At 52.5% G+C, this 18,223-nt stretch overlaps 1 protein-coding gene across 4 annotated transcripts; it reads right to left on the reverse strand.

The window, feature by feature from the left end:
- Positions 1-6,583: 6,583 nt before the first annotated feature.
- RPS19 (ribosomal protein S19) lies at positions 6,584-17,908 on the reverse strand. 4 transcript variants are annotated; one of them, XM_033198243.1, is made up of 7 exons: positions 17,745-17,908; positions 17,190-17,260; positions 16,845-16,945; positions 9,512-9,653; positions 8,600-8,783; positions 8,062-8,116; positions 6,584-6,649 (listed from the first exon to the last, which is right to left on the reverse strand). In XM_033198243.1, exons 2-7 carry the CDS (start codon positions 17,258-17,260, stop codon positions 6,603-6,605), a joined length of 600 nt encoding a protein of 199 aa, XP_033054134.1. In that variant the 5' UTR covers positions 17,745-17,908; the 3' UTR covers positions 6,584-6,602. The 4 variants fall into 4 exon arrangements, with proteins under 4 accessions (XP_033054134.1, XP_033054116.1, XP_033054142.1 ...); XM_033198225.1 differs by lacking the exon at positions 17,745-17,908 and adding an exon at positions 17,589-17,714; XM_033198251.1 differs by lacking the exon at positions 9,512-9,653.
- Between the last annotated feature and the right edge of the window lie 315 nt (positions 17,909-18,223).

Consider the following 18,223-nt stretch of genomic DNA (forward strand, 5'->3'; position numbering starts at 1 on the left):
CCCCTGAGAGGTGGCTGCTTGGGTGGGGGAAGAGGCTGGTTCAAGGGCTGGCTCGTCACTGCTGAGCCTTTGGAAGGAAGCCTAGGGAACCTGAGTCCTGGGCATGTGCCGTGGGCAAGTGATGGTTCTGAGCTTGACCTCTGCCCCTGCCTGGACTTGGGGAAACCTTGTCCCTTCCCTGACCCCATTTCCTTGCTTCTTGATTAGAAACAAGGACTTAAAAGGGTTGTTGCATGCACAGAAATGGCCCATAGTAGGCGCTCAGTAAATGTTAGTCACTATAAATGCTCATGAAGAAAGGCAGGCTGACCTGTGGCTGAGTACTCGTGTGACTAGGTGGGCACTTTCATCCTTCAAACCTTGACATTTTTCATCTGTGAGATGAGGACCAGAATGTCTCCCTGTCTCATTATGTGATATGAGATGGTGTTTCTGGTATTCAAGGAGTTAGAGCCACGATCAGCTCTTTATTGGAATTCTTTGTTAAAAAAATAGGCTAGGTATGGTGGCTCATGCTTAGGCCAGGTATGGTGGCTCATGCTTAGGCCAGGTATGGTGGCTCATGCTTAGGCCAGGTATGGTGGCTCATGCTTAGGCCAGGTATGGTGGCTCATGCTTAGGCCAGGTATGGTGGCTCATGCTTAGGCCAGGTATGGTGGCTCATGCTTAGGCCAGGTATGGTGGCGGGAGGTGGGGGGAGATGTGGAGGCTGCAGAGAGGGCACAGGCAGAGGGAAGGGGGCTCAGGGAAAGGGAAGAGGAGGCAGAGGGTAGGGGAGCCAGGGAAGATGCCTATATAAATCGTATCTGTGCCAAGCTGGGCCAATGTGGGGCTGTAGGGAGCCCAGCGAAGGAGAAGGGGCATCCACAGCCTCACGGAGGCAGGCAGGAGCAAGAGTCACTTTGGGAGGCTGAGGTGGGAGAATCACCTGAAGTGAAGAGTTTGAGACCAGCCTGGCCAACATGGTGAAACCCCATCTCTATTAAAAATACAAAAATTAGCTGGATGTAGTGGCACATGCCTGTTATCCTAGCTACTCAGGAGGCTGAGGCAGGAGAATCAGTTGAACCCGGGAGGTGGAGGTTGCAGTGAGCTGAGATCACACTATTGCACTCCAGCCTGGGTGACAAGAGTGAAACTCCATCTCAAATAATAATAATAACATATATTTTTCTTCTTTTTTTTTTAGAGAGCTGGGATCTTGCTATATTGCCCAGGCTGGTCTTAAACTCCTGGCCTCAAGCAATCCTCCTGCCTCGGCTTCCCAAAGTGCTGGGATTACAGGCATGCTACTGCGCACAGCCAGAAGTTGTTTTATATTGACCTGCCATGACTGGGCAAGGTAGGCCATCCCCCATTTTACAGAGGGGGAAACTGAGGCCAGAGAGGGGAGGTTGTCACTTGCTGGTGTCATACAGTCTAAGGGTGGTGAACAGAGATTCAAAGTTGTCTTTGTGTTGCTCCCAGTTTCCTTTGAGCATGTCTAGTAGGAGGGAAATGAGGTCTGAGTGGGGAGGGCGGAGTTGCTGAGATATTTGTGAGCAGTTAGGGGACCCTCACACACACATACGAGGGATATATAAAATAAATTCGTTGCAGGGAGATTTTTGGTAGCAAACATTGAGAAGCAAATGAAAAGTCCATTCATGGGAAAATGGGTGCATACACTGTGGCAAAGTGAGCCAACAGAATGCTACAGAATAAGGGAAGGTATCATAAGGCTGTCTCAGAAACAGCACAAACATCAGAAAAAATATTGTAGCATGATACAGTTGACTTGTTTTCAAAAGGCATGCGCTGCTTAGGGACACACGTTTGTAGTAGAGGTGTAGACCCGTGCAGGGGAGTGGCAAACGCCCAGTTCCTGGGAGGGGTTACCTCTGGGGGACGCCAGGGTTGAGTCTGGGGAGGGACACACAGAGAGCTCATCTTGTCTTGGTTTTATTTCCTGTGTTACTTTTTTTTTTTTGAGACAGAGTCTCACTCTGTCACCCAGGGTAAAGTGCAGTGGTGTGATCTTGGTTCACCGCAACCTCCACCTCCCGGGTTCAAGCGATTCTCCTGCCTCAGCTTGAGTAGCTGGGATTACAGGCGGCCACTACCACGCCTGGCTAAATTTTGTAGAGACCGGGTTTCACCATGTTGGGCAGGCTGGTCTCGAATTCCTGACCTCAGGTAATCCATCCACCTCAGCCTCCCAAAGTGCTGGGATTACAGGCGGGAGCCACCGTGGCTGGCCACTTTTTTTTTTTTTTTTTTTTTTTTTGAGACAGAGTCTCGCTCTGTTGCCCAGGCTGGAGTGCAGTGGCACAATCTTGGCTCACTGCAAGCTCTGCCTCCCGGGTTCACGCCATTCTCCTGCCTCAGCCTCTCGAGTAGCTAGGACTACAGGTGCCCGCCACCACGCCCGGCTAAGTTTTTGTATTTTTAATAGAGACAGGGTTTCACCTGTTAGCCAGGATGGTCTCTATCTCCTGACCTTGCGATCCACCCGCCTCGGCCTCCCAAAGTGCTGGGATTATAGGCGTGAGCCACCGCGCCTGGTCTTTTTTTTTTTTTTTTAGAGATAGGGCCTCTCTCTGTCGCCAAGGCTGGTGTGCAGTGGCACAATCATAACCTTAAACTCCTGGGCTCAAGTGATTCTCTTGCCTCAGCTTCCCAAGTAGCTGGGATTACAGGTGCACACCAACCACCATGCCCAGCTATTTTTTTGATTTTTTTTTTCTTTTGAGACAGAGTCTCACTGTGTAGCCCAGGCTGGAGTGCGATGGCACGATCTTGGCTCACTGCAACCTCCGCCTCCCGGGTTCAAGCGGTTCTCCTGCCTCAGCCTCCTGAGTAGCTGGGACTACAGGCACATGCCATCACGCTCAGCTGATTTTTGTATTTTTAGTAGAGATGGGGTTTCACTGTGTTAGCCAGGATGGTCTCGATCTCCTGATCTCATGATCCGCTCACCTCGGCCTCCCAAAGTGCTGGGATTACAGGCATGATCCACTGCGCCTGGACTATTTTTTAATTTTTTTTTTTTTTTTTGAGATGGAGTCTCGCTCTATCGCCCAGGCTGGAGTGCAGTGGCCGGATCTCAGCTCACTGCAAGCTCTGCCTCCCGGGTTTACACCATTCTCCTGCCTCAGCCTCCTGAGTAGCTGGGACTACAGGCGCCCGCCACCACACCCGGCTAGTTTTTTGTATTTTTTAGTAGAGACGGGGTTTCACGGTGTTAGCCAGGATGGTCTCAATCTCCTGGCCTCGTGATCCACCCGTCTCGGACTCCCAAAGTGCTGCGATTACAGGCTTGAGCCATCGCGCCCGACCTTATTTTTTAAATTTTTTGTAAAGATGGGGTCTGTGTTGCCCAGGTTGGCCTGGAACTCCTAACCTCAAGTGATTCTCCCGGCTTGGCCTCCCAAAGTGCTGAGATTATAGGCACTGCACCCTGCCCTGCCCGTGTTACTTAAACTGGGTGGTGCTTCATAGGTTTTTGTTACATTATGAATACTGAATGCTGAATACTTGCATGCCTGAAGTATTTGTTTTTTTTTTTTTGAGATGGAGTCTTGCTTTGTTGCCCAGGCTGAAGTACAGTGGCGGCGCAGTCTTGGCTCACTGCAACTTCCGCCTCCTGGGTTCAAGCTGTTCTTCTGTCTCAGCCTCCCAAGTAGCTGGGATTACAGGTGTGCACCACCATGCCCAGCCAATTTTTTTTTTTTTTTGTATTTTTAATAGACACAGGGTTTCACCATGTTGGCCAGGCTGGTCTTGAACTTTTTTTTTTTTAGAGATGGTGTTTCACTCTTGTCGTCCAGACTGGAGTGTGATGGTGCAATCTCTCTGTGATCTCCGCCTCCTGCATTCAAGCGATTCTCCTGCCTCACCTTCCGAAGTAGCTGGGATTACAGGAACCTGGCGCTACACCCGGCTAATTTTTGTATTTTTTAGTAGAGACGGGGTTTCACCATGTTGGCCAGGCTGGTCTTGAACTTCTGACCTCAGGTGATCCACCCGCCTCGGCCTCTCCAAGTGTTGGGATTGCAGGTGTGAGCCGCCGCTCCAGGCCAAGGTCTCGAACTCTTGACCTCAAATGATCTGCCCACCTCGGCCTCCTAGAGTGCAGAATTTTTAAAAAGTGCAATTGCCACCCACGCAGAAGAGCCTGGGCCTCAAGATTCCAGGATTCTTTTACATCTCAAGTCTGCCAACTGACTGATCATCTGAAACTCAGTTTCTTCTCCTGTAATGTGGGTACAAACCCCCTACTTGGTAAGACCGTAAGAATACTCTACAGTGCGTTTGGCACAGTATCTAGGACAGTTCTGTAGCCCTGGGGACCAGGACCCCAGGTGTTCTGCTGGGATCACTAGACCCTCTACACTTCAATTCCCCGTTACCATCCCCTCGCAGGAATAAGCCTGGCTCCAGACCTGGAAGCCCTAGGAATTCACCTTCAAGAGCCTTAGGTGGCTGAGCCTCTTTCTAGGCCCTCGACTGCCCCCCAGTGGCTGGAGCGGTGCGGCTGCGGGATTGCAGGCCTGCTCCGGACACTTTCACCCTGCTTCCTACCTGGGATGCGCAGTGCCCGCTGCTGCGCAAATCGGACGCTTGGCATTGAGTTCTCATGTCAATTCTGAGAAATGTTTTCATCCTTAATGGTCAAAAGAGGAAACTAGAGCCCAGAAAGGGGAGTGACTGGCCCGCAGCTACAGTGCAACCCTTTGGGCCTCTTTTCTGAGGCACAGAGCCCTGGAGTGGCTAGGTCCAGGCCGCAGCTGCGTTGCTTGGGTTCAAATGATGGCTGTAGCTGTGGGACATCTGGCAAGCTACCCAGCCTATGGCTTACTTTACCTACCTCCAAAGCACTTTTAGGCACTTACTTCACAGAGTCGCTGAGTGTAAACAACGATGCTTTTAACATGTTTCTTTTTTTGAAATGGAGTTTCACTCTGTTGCCCAGGCTGGAGTGCAGTGGCCTGATGTCTGCTCACTGCAACTTCCACCTCCCAGATTCAATTGATTCTCCTGCCCTCAGCCTCTTGAGTAGCCGGGACTACAGGCGTGCACCACCATACCCAGCTAATTTATTTTTTGTATTTTTTTTTAATTTTTATTTTGAGACAAGTTTCACTCTTGTTGCCCAGGCTGGGGTGCAACTGCACAATCTCAGCTCAACGCAACCTCCGCCTCCCGGGTTCAAGCAATTCTCCTGCCTCAGCCTCCTAACTGGGATTACGGGCGCGTGCCACCATGCCCAACTAATTTTGTATTTTTAGTAGAGACGGGGTTTCTCCATGTTGTTCAGGCTGTTCTCAAGCTCCCAGCCTCAGGTGATCGGCCTGTCTCAGCATCCCAAAGTGCTGGGATTACAGGTGTGAGCCACTGCCTGGCCGATACTTCTAAAACTCTTATGCCTTACATTTGGGGACTGCCAACTGACTGTCCAGCAGCAGAGCTACTCAGAGCCAAGGCTCTCCATGGCATCTTGTCCAGTCTCTCAGCAGTTAGCAGGGTTACACACCAGAGGAAGGCTTAGGGGGGAGTAAGGTGCACAGGTTTACATGGGATTAGAGGCAGAGTTGTGATTTAAACTCAAGTAGTTTGAACTTTAAAACCCAGGCTCAGCCCTTTTCAGGAAATGGGTCAGATCCCAGGAATAATTTGGACAGAGGAATCCTGGGAGATACTGGCCAAACCAGTTTAGTCTTCCCAGCTGGGAGGGACATCTGGTCACAGCGGGCCCTAAGAGGTTCTTTCCTGGCTTGCCCCCCCAGGGGTTGGACAGCTGCCCACTGGGCACCATTTGGATCTGCCAGCCTGACCAGGTGCCCAATCACAGGCGGAGGCCACATCCCACTTGCGTGCAGGACTGCCCAGGTTGCGCAGCCCCCGTGTGGCCGCCCTAGGAACTCAACTGATGCACATGGATCCGCTTCCACCAGCTTCCTACCACTGCCACCCTCAGCGGGCCGGAAGACCGCTCAGATGCAGTGAAGGCTCAAGAACATCCAGCCACTGCAGGCCCAGGAAAGTTAGTGTGCAGACAGCGCAGGTTAGTTTGTAGTGGAGGCTCCCTGGTGGTCTGTCCTTTTCCACCTTCCAGGGAAGAAAATGAACCCTGGGCCCTCTTGCTTTACTCCAGCGGAACCCACCTCTACAGCCCTGGCCCAGCTGAGGTCACAGCTTACATAGCCATCCTTTCGTTTCTCACTTTCTGAGAACTGCAAAGACAGGATGTGGGGGAGTGAGCCACAAGGGCCCCTGGGCCCTTCCTCCAAACCCAGATGGGAACTGTGTGACCTGGGAAGGCCCTACTGGCTGCCAGGTACACAGCCATACAATCACCCTGCACCCTCTCACCCAAGGGAAGGGAGGAGGCGCCTCTTCCTCATGCCCCTGAAGAACAATCAAAAGACCCGAACCAGACCAGGCGCAGTGGCTCACACCTGTAATCCCAGCACTTTGGGAGGCTGAGGCAGGAGAATCACTTGAACCCAGAAAGCGGAGATTGCAGTGAGCTGAGATGGTGTCACTGCATTCCAGCCTGGGCAACAGAGCAAGAGACTCAAAAAAGAGACCCAGACCAGGATTACGAATGAGGCAATTTATTAACCCAGCATGGTTTGTTCTAATGCTTCTTGTTGGCAGCTGCCACCTGTGGGAAAAGATGGAAGAATAAAAGTTAGTCAAGGGGGTCTCTGCTGGGGCACTCTGTAACAGCTACCTACTACCCACCACAAGTGGGCACCCCGATTTGTGGTTTCAAATGCATCTATGTCATCTAATTCTCACTGTGGGTATTTCCCCATTTCACAGACGCGGAAACTGGGTCTCAAGGGAGTGGCTGGGCACAGTGGTTCACACCTTTAATCCCAGCACTCTGGAAGGCTGAGGCAGGTGGATCACCCTGAGGTCTAGGGTTCAAGACCAGCCTGACCAATATGCTAAAAATATAAAAACTAGCTGGGTGTGGTGGCGTGTGCCTGTAGTCCCAGCTACTCGGGAAGCTGAGACAGGAGAACTGCTTGAACCCGGGTGGCAGAGGTTGCAGTGAGCTGAGATCACGCCACCACACTCCAGCCTGGGCGACAGAGCAAGATTCTGTCTCAAAAGAGAAGGGAGTGGTGGAGTGGAGTCCCCTGGGAGAGCTTTCTCCTTCCAAGCCACCCCTAACTCCTAGAGAGCTGACACCTCCCATTCTTCTGTGACACCTGACTCACTAAAATACTCCAAGGCTCGTAGCAGGCCTGAGTCAGTGATACAGAATTGAGCTCATGCCAGGCTCTGGGTACTCCTGCTGTACTATAGCTCACTGACTCCTCACTACCATGCTTGAGGCGGCCAAGGGTAGATTTTGGCCGCGGGAGGCCAAGACAGGAGACTGTGGCAAAGGGGTGTGGCCGTTCTGCCCCAGGGTGTCAGCCAGCCAGGATCTGAATGGAGACCTGGGTTCTGAACCTGCCCCACTATCTCCACCTCTCCCAAGCAGCCCATGTGATGCTCAGTATGCATGAAGACTAAGGGGAAACATGGCAGGTTGACCCAGGAAGGGGGGAGTCATTTGCGGGTACAGCTATGCCCAGTGGCACCTGGGCTAGAGTTCCCTCCGAGTTTTTCTTTTTTTGAGATGGATTTTCGCTCTTGTTGCCCAGGCTGGGGAGCAATGGCGTGATCTTGGCTCACCGCAACCTCCACCTCCTGGGTTCAAGTGATTCTTGTGCCTCAGCCTCCCAAGTAGCTGGGATTACAGGCGTGTGCCACTATGCCCGGCTAATTTTGTATTTTTATTAGAGACGGGGTTTCTCCATGTTGGTCAGAATGGTCTTGAACTCCTGACCTCAGATAATTCACCTGCCTCGGCCTCCCCAAGTGCTGGGATTACAGGGGTGAGACACCGCAGCAAGCCTGCCTCCAAGTTTCTAAGCAGCACCAGCAGGAAAGTCAGAACTCTCCTTTCTCCTGTCTTTGGGCAGTGCCCTCTGGAGGAGTCTATCTGACAAAGCATGGGCTTTGGAAATGCTTGGGCCGTGACTAAGGGACCCACCCCGCCCCAAACGTAGGCCTCACCTGTCCGGCAATTCTGTCCAGATCTCTCTGTCCCTGAGGTGTCAGTTTGCGGCCCCTGTGGGGAGGGAAGGGTCATGCAGGCCCCCGTGAGCACAGGTCCTGTTTTCAGCCCTCCCCCTCCTGGTTGTGAGCCAGGCTTCTCAAGAAGCCACTTGCCGCCAGCCAAGTCCCAGTGAGGGCCCTAGTCAGGTGCATTCTAACGAGGTGGGGGCAGTAGTGGGAGTCCCCCGGGGAGCTGACGGGGTGTCGTTTGTGCAAGCATTAGATCAAAAGCCCCGAAAAATCAATTGGGAAAAGTTAACGAGCAGGCTAATGAAAGCAGACAGTCGCTAAATTACCTTCCTGGAGCCTGGGCTAGTCAGCCAGAGAGGTCGGGGTGAGGCCCCTCGCTGTTCGCTTTTCTGTAGAATCCCCTGCTGCCAGCCTCTGATAGGAGAGGCCTGAGGGGCCGGGCAGACTATGCAGGACCATTCGTTGGGGAAGTCATGACCGGGCCCGAAGGCTGCTCCATCAATGTAGCCCTCCTCACCCTGCTTACCCATCTTGGTCCTTTTCCACCATTTTCAGCCCCTCCAGGGCTTGGAGGACCCGGCGAGCCACACTCTTGGAGCCTCGGCTGAAGTGGCTGGGCATGACGCCGTTTCTCTGACGTCCCCCATAGATCTTGGTCATGGAGCCAACCCCAGCGCCACCCCGGAGGTACAGGTGCCGCGCTGTGGAAGCTGAGGGTAGTGTGAGAGACAGATCTGAGTTAAGGGTCTTGATCAAGGTCTCAAGTAAACAATTCCTTGTGTATAAACAGCTAATTCTCGCTGTTTTATAAGGGAAACTGAAAACACACACTAACACGCAGAAACTGACAGCTCCCTCTCCTCACACACCCCCCAGCTAGCTCTTCCTTGACAAGCAGCCCTGCACCCTGGGTGGGCACTCCCACCATCTCCAGGACCAACTTCTTTAGTGGTTACTGTCCCAGCAGCACTGCTATTGAATTGAACCTGAGGTTATGTAGGGGTGGAGCCTAGCTGTGACCATCTCCATGGACCCCAGAGAAGCAGGAGTGAAGGGATCTATGGCCACTCTCTGCGCCACCTCAGGCTGGAGAGCTCAGGAGAACAAGGGCAGGGCAGACACTCCATGCAGTGGATACCCCCACCTTGGAATGTGTACCAGCCCCTCTGCGGACAGAGTCCCTGGTCCACCCCAGCCAGCCTCCTTGCCTGCAAAAAAAGCTCTGTAAAATCCAGTTGAGACACCAGCCTCCCCAGAAACGCTTGCACACTTCTATTAACTGGAGCACACATTTGCCAGGCCCCGTGCCAAGTGCTTTTCAATCTCTCCACCCGGCTTTACCTGAGGGCCAGGAGGTTACTGTGAGGACTCAACGGGTGTGTCAAGTGCTACTCTCTCTCTCCTTTAGACGGAAACCAAGGCGCCAGAGGGTACTCACTGGCTCCATGTCCCACAGCTCTGGAGGCACTGCCCTGTCCTGCCACTGTGATGGCACTGGGGCCCACATGCAGGAAGCATCCAGATTTCAGCCATCACATGGTCCTGCCTAGGTCTGGAGCTCAGAGCAGTCTGGTTTGTTCCTGGGACCCAGAGATCAGCAAGTTGGTCTGAGTCTGCTCAAGTGACTTCTGTCCTCTAGTTCTAAAGATCAAGTGGGGGGAATTGGGGGTTCTTCCATAATTGCCAAGTGCCAGGCAGTATTCTGTGTGGGGTGGGCTGCTCCTGCCCAGAACCGGTTCTTGCACACCGCTTGTTCCCAGCCCCCTCCTGCCCTGAGATCAGGTCCAGATATGGCCAGCCCTGCATATCCACAAACTCAACCAAGGGCGGATCAAAAATATTCAGGGGAAAAACACTACAATTAAAAACAATGTAACAATTATTTACATGGCATTAATGCTTTTTATTTCTTAAATAAAAAAAGGGCCTCATTCTGTCACCCAGGCTGGAGTGTTACGGTGTGATCATAGCTCACTGCAGCCTCAAACTCCTGGGCTTAAGCAATCCTCTTGCCCCAGCCTCCTAAGTAGCTGGGACTACAAGTGTGTGCCATGTCTGGCCTGCATTAATCTATAAGTAATCTACAGATGATTTAAAATATATGGGATCAGGCCGGGCGCAGTGGCTCACGCCTGTAATCCCAGCACTTTGGGAGGCTGAGGCGGGAGAATCACCTGAGGTCAGGAATTCGAGACCAGCCTGGCCAACATGGTGAAACCCCATCTCTACTGAAATTACAAGAAAATTAGCCAGGTGTGGTGGCACACCCCCTGTAACCCCACCTACTTGGGAGGCCGAGGCAGGAGAATCACTTGAACCTGAGAGGCAAAGGTTGCAGTTAGCCAAGATCGTGCCACTGCACTCCAGCCTGGGCGACAGAGTGAGACTCTGTCTCAAAAGTAAAACATCTACATAGGATATATGCAAATATTATACATTTTTTTTCTTTTTTGAGACAGGGCATCATTCTGTCACCCAGGCTGGAGTGCAGTGATAACAGCTCACTGCAGTTTTGACCTCCTGAATAGTCGGGAATATAAGCGCCGCCACCATGCGCAGCTAATTTTTGAAGAGACCAGGTTCTGCTATGTTGCTCTGGCTGAACTCCTGGAGTCAAGTGATCTGCCCATCTTGGCCTACCAAAGTGCTCCAAAGTGCTGGGATTACAGGTGTGTGTCACTGTGCCAGCCCCGATATCATTTTTTTGAGATGGAGTCTCACTCTCTTGCCCAGGCTGGAGTGCAGTGGTGCCATCTCGGCTCACTGCAAGCTCCGCCTCCTGGGTTCACGCCATTCTCCTGCCTCAGCCTCCAGAGTAGCTGGCGCCTGCCACCATGCCTGGCTAATTTTTTTGTATTTTTGGTAGAGACGGGATTTTTTTTTTTTTTTGAGACGGAGTCTCGCTCTGTCGCCCAGGCTGGAGTGCTGTGGCCGGATCTCGGCTCACTGCAAGCTCCGCCTCCCGGGTTCACGCCATTCTCCTGCCTCAGCCTCCCGAGCAGCTGGGACTACAGGCGCCCACCACCTCGCCCGGCTAGTTTTTTGTATTTTTTTTAGTAGAGACGGGGTTTCACCGTGTTAGCCAGGATGGTCTCGATCTCCTGACCTCGTGATCCACCCGACTCGGCCTCCCAAAGTGCTGGGATTACAGGCTTGAGCCACCGCGCCCGGCAGAGACGGGATTTCACCGTGTTAGCCAGGATGGTCTCGATCTCCTGAACTCGTGATCCGCCCACCTCAGCCTCCCAAAGTGCTGGGAATATAGGCGTGAGCCACCGCACCGCACCCGGCCTCCAGTCCCAATATTATACCATTTTATATTAAGAATGAGCATCTGTGGACTTGGGTATTGGGGTTCATCCTGGAACCAATCCCCAGCTGAGACAATACAACCATGCTCTGCTGGGGGCCAAGAGCACGGCCCTGCTGCTGTCTCACTACCTCTGGCATCTGCTCACTTTAAAATCCCCACCTCACTCCAGGACCTACTCCCTACGCCACTGCCTGGTAATAAGTGCCCATAACCAGGACCAATAGACAGACTCACTTGGTATAAGCCACCCCCAACAATCTTTCTGCCAGAGAGTGACATCACTGGAAACCTCCACCTTTTCAGACGAGCTCAAATGCCCAGCAGCTGCTGCCATCCCTCTGGGCCCTGTAGTTGGTTGGCTGTGCCCTGGGGCTCTGGGTGGAGAGCTGCTCTCCCATTTGAACTACAGTACCCAGGATTGGGGAAAGCAGGATAGCTTTTCCTGTTATCTTGCCTTTTTTTTTTTTTTTGGAGACGGAGTCTTGCTCTGTTGCCCAGGCTGGAGTGCAGTGGCATGATCTAGGCTCAATGCAAGTTCCGCCTCCCGGTTCACATCATTCTCCTGCCTCAGCCTCCTGAGTAGCTGGGACTACAGGCGCCCGCCACCACGCCCGGCTGATTTTTTTTTTTTTTTTTTTGTAGTTTTAGTAGAGATGGGGTTTCACCACGTTAGCCAGGATGGTCTCAATCTCCTGACCTCATGATCTTCCTGCCTTGGTCTCCCAAAGTGCTGGGATTACAGGCATGAACCACCGCACCTGGCCTGTTACCTTGCTTTTTAAGAGTAAGGCACACACTCCTAAACATAGAGATGCCCAAAGAAGCTGTGCACCAGACATGGGACACTCACCCTCAGTCTTGTTGGGTTGGGACCAGCATCCAGAGCTGTCAGACAGGGGCTTGCATCCTAACACTGTTCCTCCTCAGGAGGGACACAGGACCCACCCATCCTCCAGGTGGTTTGTGTTGTGGTACTAAAGGAGACACTTTACTTAAAGCTTGAGCACAGTGACTGGCAGAGAACAAGCTCTCATAAAGACTATTAGGTTTTCTTTTTTTTTTTTTGAGACAGAGTCTGGCTCTGTTGCCCAGGCTGGAGTGCAGTGGTGTGATCTCAGGCTCACTGCAACCTCCGCCTCCGGGGTTCAAGCAATTCTTCTGTCTCAGCCTTCCGAGTAGCTGGGGCTACAGGCACCTGCCACCACACCCGGCTAAATTTTGTATTTTTAGCAGAGATGGGCTTTCACCATGTTGTCCAGGAGGGTCTTGATCTCCTGACCTCAAGTGCTCTGCCTGCCTCGGCCTCCCAAAGGCCTATTAGGTTCTTTAATGGAGGATTAAATTTTTCTTAAGGCTGTATAAAACCTTGGTCAGATAGTACAAGCTCCTCCCTTGCTATCCCAGTTCATGCTAATTATTTTTTTCTGACCCACTAGAAGGGAGAGGAAGGGTTATTAACTTCACAAATTGGAAAGTGTAAGAGTTGAAATGCTGCGTTCTATTAAAACACTGACCTTTTTCCTCAACCCCTAGAGACCGAGGTTCCAGCACCACCTTTTGAAGTGGAGCTGCACAAATCCAGGCCACCCTAGCTGGAACTCATGAGGGCCAACTGCGAGCAAAGTGCTGTCACAAATGGGTTCTCCTCCAGTTCCTTCACACTAGAGGCCTTCTGCTCCTCTGCAGTGTGCATTCTTGGGATGGCAACCCACTCCTCTTAGGAACCCCCGTCCAGGAATCACCCCTACCTGGAACTGTAAAGGAGGTCGCCCCTCTCCACTCTACTGTGAGTTCATGGTCAAGGGAGAGCAGCTGTGTTCCTGCTAGACCAAGAGGGAGGGTCCCTCTGGACTGGAGCATGGGGCGACCACCAAGCACAGCTTCTCAGGAGTCATCACAGCTCAGCAAAGTCCAGACCGTGGTCCCATCCCGACCTACTGAGTTGAAGGCAGGGAAGAACTCCTTCCCCAGCACAGTCTAGCTGACCCTTCTCTGCTGAACTTGTAAGAAACCACTTTCCTGACCTTGATTCATCTCTTAACTCACTTCTGCGATGCCTCCCAGATCTCATTATTTCTACTATCACAGCACAAGTGGGTGCCCAGCCCCATGCAGGAGCCTGAGATGGACCAGCCTCCAACGTACAAGAAATATTTTCAGGCATCCCAATTCAGTGGCTGCTCTCAGACGCACACCAGGACACCAAATGTCTCCATCTTCAGCAAGTCCTTCAGAGAATTAAGACAGCAAGAGGCTTGTCCAGCCAGATGTGGGAGCTCATGCCTGTAATCCCAACACTTTGGGAGGCTGAGGCAGGCGGATCACAAGGTCAAGAGATCAAGAGCATCCTGGCCAACATGGTGAAACCCCGCCTCTAATAAAAATACAAAAATTAGTTGGGTGTGGTGGCGGGCGCCTGTAGTCCCAGGTACTTAGGAGGCTGAGGCAGGAGAATTGCTTGAACCTGGGAGGCAGAGGTTGCAGTGAGCCGAGACGGCGCCACTGTACTCTAGTCTGGTGACAGAGCAAGACACTCTCTCAAAAAAAAAAAAAAAAAAAAAAGGCTGTCCCAGGGCTACACTGTACCACCCACTTCATAAAGACCCATGGCGGCCATCCCTTGAATGTCCAGTGAGAGAAGTCTTTGCAGTTCTTCCTCTACCTTGCCCTGCCCCTACAGCTCTGCTCCATTTCCAGACCACCCTCAGGAGGGCCCCATCTTCTGCCATGGGCCTCTTTACCCCTAAACCCCAGGATTAAGACCTGTCTACCTCACACTCATTCCTACAGGTCTACACAATTTGGCCCTGCTCAGCAGGGCCACAGCTTTAGCACACTTTAGCCTCAAATCTGAGGGAGCCAGACTCTGTGAGTAGAAAAAAAGGGAGTATAGCAGGGAACCCAGTTTTGGACAGAGCTGCCCTGCCAGGCCCTCCCAGGGTGACTTGCAGCAAGTCACTTTGTCTGTCTGCACCTCACCTTCCTCTTTGGTAAAACAGATCACTCCCATGACTAGTATAAGCTGACTGCCAAACTGGTTGGAACATGTTAAACTCTAGAATAGAGGCTGGTAAACTTTGCCTGTCATCCCAGTGCTTTGGGAGGCTGAGGCGGGAGGACTACTTGAGCTTGGGAGTTCAACATACTAAGACTCCATCTCTACAAATAAAAAAAATTAGCTAGGCATGGTGACTGGTAGGCACCTATAGTCCCAGCTACTTAGGAGGGTGGGGCAGGAGGATCACTTGAGCCCAGGAGGCTGCAGTGAGCTATAATTGTGCCACTGCACTCCAACCTGGGTGACAGGGCTAGACCCTGTCCCTGAAAATAAATAATAAAGGGTCAGGTAGGAAATATTTCAGGGTTTGTAGGCTACAGCTTCTGCCACAACTACAATTCTACCCTTGTGTATGTAAATACACGGGGGTGGCTATATCCCAACAAAAATAAACACGATAAGCCTCTGGTCTACCACACAACCATCCTATGCTGCTAGGACAGCTTGGGCAAGTGAGGTGAAAAAGGGGCCTTTGGGGTACTCCAAGTAACAGAGACCAGTAGGCAGGCAGAAGATGCACATTGCCTGAAGTTTCCAGGCAGGGCCACTGTGGGCTGCAAGGGACCACAGCAACTCTACCATGACCAGCAGATGTAACTATGTTTACTATCCAAGGTCTTAATCCCTCCCCAGGTTAAAAAAACAAAAAAGTACAAAAGACATACAGTCCTACTTTGGAGGTATTTGGTATGTGCAGAATGTGTCTTCATCCCAGCAAATGAGAAAGGCTATGAGATTATTTTTCCTAATCCTAAATCCAAAGCTGCTTTGACCTACTGACCCTTGAGGCACTGCCAAAGCAGGATGGGGGGACAGGTGGAAGGGATATGTCTCTTCCAGGCCTTGTCACTGCTGTGCGCCCAGGAAAGTCAGCTTCTCTTCATCAGCCCCATTTTCTGTTTAAAAAGAACGGTGGGTAGGTGATATGCCAGCAACCCTACCCACCTCAGCAAGTTCATCTTTCAGTCCTCAGAGACCGTGGCTGAGTTATGCTGGTCTTCCGTGCCCACTCCATGGCCTGCATGGCCACTTGAGGCACAAGTGTACCATTAATCTACAAAATGCTTCATATTCTGAAGGGCCAAGCAACCTGTACCAAGGCCAACTCTTCAGGGTCATTGAGGACTCCCAAACCCTGCTTCTCACCTACTCCTGCTTCTAAACCCTGCTTCCACCTATCTGGAGACAAGCCGTGGTCAGGATGGAGCCCCCACTTCATAGAAAGAGGTTTAAGATTGGAGAGGTGGGCCGGGCGCGGTGGCTCAAGCCTGTAATCCCAGCACTTTGGGAGGCTGAGACGGGCGGATCACGAGGTCAGGAGATCGAGACCATCCTGGCTAACATGGTGAAACCCCGTCTCTACTAAAAATACAAAAAACTAGCCGGGCGATGTGGCGGGCGCCTGTAGTCCCAGCTACTCGGGAGGCTGAGGCAGGAGAATGGCATAAACCCGGGAGGCGGAGCTTGCAGTGAGCTGAGATCCGGCCACTGCACTCCAGCCTGGGCGGCAGAGCGAGACTCCGTCTCAAAAAAAAAAAAAAAAAAAAAAAGATTGGAGAGGTGGAGGCCCCTCAGTGGAAGCCCGCACTGAAGCTGTCACCTTGACAGCTGTTAACAGCACTACCACGGCCCACCCTGTTGGGTCTTCCTGAGAGTTAAGATTTAGTGAGTACTGAAATGTCAAGACAGGTGAGAACTAACACTAGTCAAAGACTAGTGTTATTATTGGAAGATCAAAAAGAGACGGGGCTGGCATGAGGTCGCAGGGTGTCCATAAGGTCAGAAGTCAAGATTAAAAGCGAAGACTGACCTGGCCAGATCTCCAACCATTTAGTTAGAAACAACCTGTTCGAGACATGGAGAAGGCTAACTTGATGATCTGAGCAACAGTAAAGATAACTGACTTTTTCCTGAATAACTGCTATGCAACAGACACGTTCTAAACACTCTGCTTTAAATTCATTCAATCCTCACAATACTCTCATACTGGTACAATAATTAGTCCCATTTTGGGGATGAGAAAGTGGAGGCACAGGCAGGTTAACCAACTTGCCAGAGGTCACACAGCCAGATGTAAAAGACAGACCCACACCCAGGGAATCTGACTCCATGTATATGGTAAGAATTAAACCATCTGTAAGCAAAATATGAACACTCATCTGTCTCTGGATTTCCCTGAAGCTCAAAGCCACAGGTCCTCCTCTAACAAAGCTCTTAGAACGTAATAAAAACTTGGAGTCATCAAGTTACTGAATGTCATATCACACAAAGCAAGTGACGACCCAACCAAGGGTTTCTCTCCCTCCTGGGGCAGGAAAGAACAGAAGAGACAGGGAAGTATGGTTTGTGCCAGGGGTCACCCAGCTCCCCACTCTCCAGCCAAAGACCGAAGTTCCTCACCAGCTCGTGTGTAGAACCAGTTCTCATCGTAGGGAGCAAGCTCTTTGTGCTTGGCTAGCTTGACGGTGTCCACCCATTCAGGGACTTTCAGCTTCCCGGACCTAAGACCAAAACAGCGAGAAAAGCACGATTCAGTCATCTCCACAAACTACCCCATATCTCAAAGGCCCTCCCCTCAACACAACTATGGTGTGCCCAGAGTACAGAGAGAAGCTGGAACCGGAACACAAGCCAGGCCTGATACTGAAACAAGCCTCCCCTGCCAGGACCGGCAAACACTGGGGCCCGACGGGCAGGCCAAAGCGATAGCCTCCACCTGCTTTGAACCTCAATCCCCAAACTCACTTTTTGAGGAAGGCTGCCAGAGCTCTGACGAACTCCTGCTGGTTCACGTCTTTTACAGTAACTCCAGGCATCTGCGGGAGAAGGTCAAGCATGTGAACACAAGCCTGGCGGAGACGACTGCCAAGGACCCAGACCCCACCTCACTCCTTTCGCTCCAAGGCATCCTAAACCGGGGTACCCCCGTTACTTCCCACAGCCCCTTCAATGCCGGGCCCCGGCTCCTGCGGGTCCGAAGGAGCTCACCGACGCCCACGGCCTCTCTGGATCGCACTAACAAAGCCCGGCCGCCGCGTGTGAGGATGCTGCGCGAACCCACTCTCCAGCCCCGGGACTCCGCACGCCCCACGCACCCCGCCGCTGCCCCCCAGGGCCCACGCTCGGTTCCCGGACGGCGCTGACCGGGCATGTCCGGGCCTGCCGTTCGCACGTGGCCGCGGCTCCAGGGGGCGGGACGGGCCCGCGCCGGGCGCCTCCGGGCCCTCAGGCACGCGCTCTGAGACTGCGGCGTCCGGCCCTGAAGCCTCGCACCCGGTCCAACTCGGAGCACCAGCTTACCGTGCGGCCTCCGCGCTGCCAGCCAGGGGAAAGGGAGCGACGGGGTTTCCCGGGCGCACAAGTCGGGCGTCGGATCTCGCGAGAGTTGCGAAAGCTCGCGATAGCGGGGGTGGTCAGAGTAGAAGCTGAGGCTCCGCCTCTCTCAGGGCGAATGTGGATTCGTCCCCGCCTAGAGGGGAGGGTGTGTAGTCAAGGGTGGAGAGGTAAAGGGGAGGGCCAAGGGGTCGGGGGTGGAGGCCTGGGTTTCCTCCCGCCTTTCTTTCTCCAGGAGTGTAATAGAGAGAGGATAGGGAGCTCCTGTTCGGAGCTGGGGGAACTTGCCTTCGTTTGCGTCATTCGTGGCTGGAAGGAACAATGGTGGAGAAGACTATGAAGGCGAAAATACGGGGCAGGTTGGGTGGGCCACAACTGGCGCCTCCAGCGGAACAACCCCTTTTCCGGGTGGAAGTGGCTGGTCCCTGGACGGAAGTGGGAGTAGT

Source organism: Trachypithecus francoisi, unplaced genomic scaffold, assembly GCF_009764315.1.
Source record: "Trachypithecus francoisi isolate TF-2019V2 unplaced genomic scaffold, Tfra_2.0 Contig01705, whole genome shotgun sequence".
Classification (NCBI taxonomy): Eukaryota; Metazoa; Chordata; class Mammalia; order Primates; family Cercopithecidae; genus Trachypithecus; species Trachypithecus francoisi.

Bases quoted from the DNA above. Each gene is read 5' to 3' on its own strand.
- RPS19 (XM_033198243.1), bottom strand. From the start codon at position 17,260: ATGCCTGGAGTTACTGTAAAAGACGTGAACCAGCAGGAGTTCGTCAGA. The intron at 16,946-17,189 runs GTGAGTTTGGGG...TTTTGGTCTTAG, and splicing joins CTGGCAGCCTTCCTCAAAAA to GTCCGGGAAGCTGAAAGTCC. The intron at 8,117-8,599 runs GTAAGCAGGGTG...CCCTCCCCACAG, and splicing joins GTGGAAAAGGACCAAGATGG to GGGCCGCAAACTGACACCTC.